The sequence below is a fragment of the Acanthisitta chloris genome, unplaced genomic scaffold, assembly GCF_000695815.1.
Source record: "Acanthisitta chloris isolate BGI_N310 unplaced genomic scaffold, ASM69581v1 scaffold7006, whole genome shotgun sequence".
NCBI classification, from domain to species: Eukaryota; Metazoa; Chordata; class Aves; order Passeriformes; family Acanthisittidae; genus Acanthisitta; species Acanthisitta chloris.
Window position 1 is genome coordinate 113,114 of NW_008676450.1, and position 7,074 is coordinate 120,187.

A 7,074-nucleotide genomic window follows, 5' to 3' on the forward strand; every position below is an offset into this window, starting at 1 on the left:
GATGGTCTGGGCTGCTGTGAAGTTGAGGCTGGCTTAGCTTGGCCAACTACTTGGTGTGCCAACTTTTGACCTTTTTACCTTAGCAGAAATGATAGTCCAAAGTCATGAAAGGGGTTTCAAAGGGCAGAAATCTCCAGCTGTGTAGTGGTTTAAGATACCTTCAAGATAAAGTTCAGCTGCATGCTAAAAAAATCCTGCCAGCTTCTCTGGGCTGCTGTGAAGTTGAGGCTGGCTTAGCTTGGCCAACTACTTGGTGTGCCAACTTTTGACCTTTTTACCTTAGCAGAAATGATAGTCCAAAGTCATGAAAGGGGTTTCAAAGGGCAGAAATCTCCAGCTGTGTAGTGGTTTAAGATACCTTCAAGATAAAGTTCAGCTGCATGCTAAAAAAATCCTGCCAGCTTCTCTGTGAGGTTGGTTGGTTTTTTGGTTGAAAATGAACTCAGGAGGCAGGGGTGGCCTGGAAGTTCAGATTTCCTCCCTTTATTGTATTAAGAGAAAAAGACTTAGCCCTGGCTGTGCATCCTCTCTATCCCCACAGGAGCAGAGTGCCACAGTACAAGCTGGTGGAAGCCACAGCGAAGCACAGTTTGCTGAAAATATATATGCTTTATAAAAGTCTTAAGTATTTTCAAATCACAGAGCCAAATGTTCTATTAAAGAGTGTTTTTTCTCAAGAAGGTAGGAAGTTTAGAGTTTATTACAGTCTGCTGTAAATCTTTCAGATAGTTAAGGCTTAACATTCACTTCCTGAGCGTTGGATGATGACTGGCCTGAGCCAATCCTGATTTTAACATGGATGTTTTTCTCCTTATCTTAAGGGTGTTTACAGCAGAGACTAGCACTTTTCAGAAGCAGCTTTGTCATTTCTCTGCAGAAAACATTGTGCAATGTAGAGTCATGTACCCTGTTTCTTCAGAAATAATCCTGGCAACCTTTCCAGCCACAGAGGACAACTCAGGCACAAGCTGTGCTCCGTTTGGAATTGCTAAGCAGAATTAGGGGGTCTAGGGGTGCCAAGTCTGTTGCACACCTGGGGGACTCCAGACCTCCTCTTGTGCTTCTTTGTCAAACTGCATCTTCCCTTCACCTGTTTCATAAACTCACTGTACCAACTTCTTTTACCTTTCTGTTGTCCTCAGCATGCTCCTCATTTGGTGCTGCTGTTACCTTCTGTGTGTAAACAGAAAAGATGCTACTAATGATGCAGCACTGAGCCTGGTCAAGTGATAGGATATTTTTTAACAAACACCTTCTGGTTTATGTTTTTTTCAGTAACACTCAGGATTTTGGTTGCCGATGCTCAGACTGAAGCTGCAAACAACTAGTTTGTTCAACTATTGTAATATCCCAGTAGCATCAAAAAGTCTTTTTTCTGAAACTCCTTAAACCAGCTCCATAAAGCCCTGCCTCACCAAGGGCAGGTGAAGCCTCCCCACTTCACAGCTGGGAGCTCACAGATAGGATGTGTTTGGTGACTGCATCATGGTCTCGTGGCGAGTGAGGTTGGTGGTGCTAGCAATAAATACTCTTTCTTCAGCCTGTCTGCTGAGCTTCCTGATCCTTAAATTAGGTAGTGAAGGATGGTGAATTGCGTGGTAGGGAGATATGTTCAGACTGTAGATCTGAAGTTTAATAGGCAGTGGCCTCCTTATGGTTTGGATTTTTTTCCTAGTCACAGGTTTTGAGCTGCTGTCACAGACGATCACAAAATCTCTTTAAATTCCTTTTCTGAAGACAAGGAAACGCAGTTTGTTGATCCATGAATGCAGAGCATTGGATCTGCAACCTATTATTTGTTGTCTTACCTGTCCAAAATTATAAAGACCGAAGAAATCTGAATAGGACACTGTTTTATAGCTCTTCTGTTCTTGTGTTTTCTCTTTTCCCCACAGTCATCCATAGTTGCCCTCTGTGTCAGTACTTCTCGGACTTTTATAGTACAAGGACTATCTACCCTCATCAAAAACCATCCAGGGACTGTCTTGTACAGCCCTGTCACAGCGGTTTCCATTTACTATGAAGATTTGGTTAAACTGGGAACAGGCACATATCACTTATTTTTCCTCGCTCAGTTTTGCCTGCCTGCTGAATGGGAGTGCGTGTTGAGTGTTTGGCTTCTTGTGCCTTCTTCCTTTTGGGGGTTTGGGTATCCTCTGACTGGCAGTCTGTGTGCAGTCCGTCAGAGGTGCACAGGCCCTGAGTAGAGGAGCACTGCTCAATATCTCTTACAAAAGGGAAGTCCTGAGCATAAAGATCTCCCCCAGTTCTCACTGCCAGAAAACTCTTTTCCCCAGCCAGTTTTTAGTCTGCACCTTCCCCATCTTTATGTCTCATTGCTGCTGTCACTACTGTTGAACTTCATCTGGAATAATCCCCTCCTGGCACCAACACCCTGGTTTGAGTGCTCTTTCACCTCTCTCTTGTTGGTTAACTGTGTTACTCATCCTGTAAAATGAACTTCATCAGTCATGTTTTCCACCTTCGTAATAGTGTTGTTGCTCCATGGGAATGGCACAATGCCCTGACAAAGCTCACCCCACAGCAGGACATGCCAGAGCTGACTGCCCTGACACTGGACAGAGGCTGCTGATTGCTGCTTGTCACCTGGGACCTGTCAGTGCCAACTTCCTTGATGTCTTCAGAGATCCCACTGCAAACACTACCCTTGAATTTGCAGTCAGTGTGATCCCAGCATTCAAAGGTGATGGAGGCATAAAGTGTAGGTAGCAGTGACAGAACAGAAATAACAGTTGAAAAAATGAACGGCATAGATGAGAAATGGGCATGGAAGTGAGAAAAAATACAGAAAGAAAAAAAAGAGGAAAGAGAGAACTCCTGGTGAGATCAGATAATCTTGCAGAGAAGGGAGAACAATTGAAGGAAAATGTGGAAAGCAGACCCCACAAAGTTTGTGCCAAGGCATACAATAAACGTGAGGACAAAGATGGGAGAGGAACAGAGTGACAGAAATATAACTTTTAAATGTACTTAAAATACATTGTTTCTAACAAAAATACTACAGATACTTCTGGTACTTGTCTGAAGTGAGAGTTGAACACTCTCCTGATCGGAACAGTCTTTCCTTGTTGCTGTTAAGTTGGCAGTTCTGGACCTGTTAAGGTCCACCTGGAGTCCTGGCCATGTGTCAAAGGCAGGACTCTCTGACACTACCAGGCACTCAGAACAGAAAGAAATACCACTCTCTAAGTGGGCACAATAGCCATGTACAGTCTCTGAATTCACAGCAGTCCTTTCACTTATGGAGAGGTTTTCTTGCTGATATCTTTGGTTCAGCATAGGCTGCTTGAAGATAGGGTTAGTAATTGTGGTTATCTGTTCATTGTATGCACCTAAAGGGAAGGAGGAAGTACCTGAGTTTTAGTTTCAGATCCAAAGTGGAAAGCATAGAAATTACATTTGTAATAATCTCTTAGGATCTGAGGGCACTTGTTCATAGTCAAGGATGGAAGATGAGTCAGAGTGTTTTCCAAACTTGCTGTTTTAGAAGAAGACTTTTCCAGTCAGTGGCATCCCAGTGCATAGCACAGAGCTGAGTACTGATGGTAGAAGAGCAATAACATCATCTCCTTCCACAGGTTTGTGGGTTGTTATCAGATCTGTGTCCTGACACACATACAGAGTTGCTTCTTCCAGCAGTACACGGTCAGGGCAGCTCCGTGGGAGGTGTGCCATGGCTGTGGCCTCATGCTGTTGGAGTTCTCAGGCTGCTTTCAGTAAAGGGCTTCATCCACACCAGGGTTCTCTAGTGCAAATGAGAATATTGCTTGGTTTTAGACTGGAGGGTTAGGCTGTAGCATCAATACAAAGTGTCAGCAGTATAGCCAGAATCATGTCGCCCATTCTCACCTAGACTGTTATGTTTATTTGTTTGTATATATTTACTGTTGTTCTTTTTGAAAATGGTTTTCCATGGTGTCATGTCACTGCTGGTTCCCAGTGACAGTGACAAGGGTCCAGCACCTGACCACAGCTCAGTAAGATCATGCTGAGCAGCTAATCTCAGCAGTAGGAGAGGGGAGGGTTTAGTGTACCAGTGGGTGTTCCATGCTGGTGTAAAACAGTATTGAATTGACCCTCAGCTGTAGAATTAGGTTATCCTGGACCTCACTGCACAGAAAGTGCATGGAGACTGTTGTCACTCTGATTGATGTCACTCTGATAAGAGGAGCCTGATGATAAGAGAAAGCTTCAGCATGTGTTTGCCACCCTGGGAAGGAGGAGAGGATCATCACTGGCAGCCCTCCGGCTCTTAAATCTACAGCCACCTGCAGAATTTCAGTGTGTGCAATTAAACTCAGAGCAGCAGTTTTCTAGCTGTCTTCTGTACTGAAATCTTGTGTTGAGCAGGGGTTTGTTTGTCCTCAGGTCTGGCTGTGAATTAATGGTCTGTTTTAGAGGCTTCAGTGGGCTAGAATTGCCTTCTTGGTGAAGAAAATGCCAGTGCTGTGCAAAGTCAGTGGGAGCACTTTGAGATGCTAAGAGTCTTTTCTGCTACTTGTTGTTGATCCAGGTGGTCTTCTCTAAGTACAAAGTCAAAGAAAGTACTGTTTGCCCCTTCCTTTGTCTCCCCATGGCAGTGTCATTTAATTGGCAGGAACACTGAATCCTCCCTGTCTCCCATTCCTGTTTGCATGGAAGAGAAATGGAGGGAAGTGAGATGGAACCATATGTCCCTCTGCATCTGCACTCTGAAGACAAAGTTATTTGTGAGCCTTGAGCATGTGGGTGGGAGAACTGCCAAGCCAAAGCTGTTCCCAAGTATCTGTAAACTGAATCTTATTCCTTAAATTCTTCCAACTGAGGAACTTTCGCTCTGGCAAAGGCCTGTAAATATTACAGTACCTGTCACTTTTGGATGCTGCTTTCTGTTTTCACAGCAGCAAAGTGAAAGCTTTGAAGTCTGGGATGTTTTGTTTAGTTTTGTAGAGGTTGACCTCAAAGCATCAATCTTTCTGCTCGTTTTAGACTGTATGAAAATAGCCTTTTCTTTTCTCAGAAAACTTCTTGTAGCAACAGCACTGCTAATGGTCAGAGTTCTCTGATACTCTCGAAGCCTTGAAGCATGTATTGAGATTTGTATACCAAAAATATAAAAAATGCCAAGATACAAATACCAAAACATCTCTGCTATTTTCAGTGATTTAGAGGGTTTTTTTACATATATGTAGCTATAACGAAGTGAAAAGCATTAATCTGAAAAGCGTTTATCAAGTGGTTTCTGAATGCACAGCTCTCTCAGAGTATGTAGGTAATTTTGCTGGTGTTTTAGTTCACATATACATTTCAGTTTCAGCACCATCTGTACAGCATGGCCCACACCTGTTTGGATTCTCTGTGCTTAGTGGGTTAGATGTGGATGGTAATAACAGTCATGTTTTGCTTATTTTCAAGGCAAGTTGCTGGTTGATATAAACCTGTGACTTGAGTTTGCCAGATACAGTTGCATCCATCATTTGTGCTCATCTCCATTTGCTTCTTAGAGGAAGGTGTCATGCTGTTTCTCTTAAAATAAGTCTTAGAAGTGAGTTTGGCAGAGCTGTTCTGCATTTAGTCCTATGCAGCTAACTCAAGTTGTAACTCATTTGTGGCTCCAAAGATAACCTGGCCACAGCTAAAATTCCATGGAGTCAGTACCGTTAATTCTATTCTCACTGAGGAGATAAGCTGGATAGTTGCTCATACTTGGGTGGTGTTCTTGATTTGACTTGGTAATGTGTGCACAGTGACCTGTCCTGGAACTGTGGCTGAAGCTAAGGTTCTCTTCAGGCTGGAAATTGCAACCCAGACCCCTTGAGCAATTTATGCTCAAGTGCTTTGAGTCCTACAGTGGTTTCTCCCTTTCCTTTTGCATTCCTATGGGAATCTAAGTTCTCCTACAAGTGAACAGGAGGTGAATCCTAGAGGAGTTTGATCTGCTAAGTCACTAAGAGGTTTGATTTTGACTCCAGCCTTCCTGCAGCCACATATGAATAAGCACAACACCAGACCTGATCTGTTAAATTTTACCATGGCTCCCACTTTTTACTCTTTCACCAGAGCCCACTGAGCAGTCTTGGCATGATGTCTTGGTGTCTCAGCAGTGCTGTGACTGGCTTTGCCAGAACAAATGAGCACTGTTTTCGTGGTAGAGAGGTCTCAAGGAACCGCAGCATGTCTTACATGACTGGCACCTTGGCTGAAGTAAATCCACACTGGAATCTGCCACTTGAGGAGCCCTACAGTAATGATGGCTTTCTGAGACTGCCTATTTCAGCCACATTTCCTGACCAGTCAGGGTTTTTTTAAAATGCATTAGAAAACTATGCTTGAAGGCATAAAGTTAAGAGCTAAGGTCCCAATTGCTTTTCACCTCACTGGCTAAGTCTTGTGCAGATACATATTCCTAAGCAGGTGATTGGTTTTGCTACCTAACTGTGAAAGTATTGGCTTTATATTTCTAATTAGATTATCTGAAAATTAGGCCTTTTGTCTTCTGAAATGTTTCCAGAAACCCAAATTCAGGCCTGCAGCTGAGAAGCTAAACCTCCCACCTCCATTTGAGTCTTTGTTTTTGTCTTGCAGATGAGAGGATCTGTTCACCACCCTTTATGGAGCTGACAAGTGCCTATGGAGAAGATACCTTGCAGCTTATAGAGAAGAATGGACTGGCATTCCCATTCAGTATGTACATGAGCTTTTCCTTGGTGATTCTAGTAGATTCTAAATATTGCACATGCACTCCCCAAGACATTGCCAACATTGTAAGAGTGTGGGTTTCACTGCCAAAAGTGTCAGGGACGTTAAAACCTTTCTGAAACAAATGCTCTGAAGCAATCTGCTTGGAATGTGGAACAAACCCCCTCCCTGTCAGCTTTTACTTTGCCTTTTATTGATGTTCCTTGCTTTAAACACCTCATTACAATAAACATGCATTCCTGGGAAATGGTAATAGTTCTAACAAACTTAGCCTCTTGCCCTGAACTTGTGCAAGATGTTTCTTTTGCCAGCTGCATTCATTATTTTTTTTCAGAAATTCACTGCCTTGCTGACTGCCCTCTTTTATCACCCACC

General features: G+C 43.3%; 1 protein-coding gene across 1 annotated transcript in view; it reads left to right on the plus strand.

The window, feature by feature from the left end:
• Positions 1-7,074, plus strand: part of ITPK1 (inositol-tetrakisphosphate 1-kinase) — a gene marked incomplete at its 5' end in the record, with an annotated part of 65,391 nt that overhangs the window by 42,918 nt on the left and 15,399 nt on the right. Inside the window, one exon of the mRNA XM_009076142.1 lies at positions 6,586-6,684. Coding sequence (XP_009074390.1) covers positions 6,586-6,684 — 99 coding nt within the window. The remainder of the gene's footprint in view (positions 1-6,585; positions 6,685-7,074) is intronic.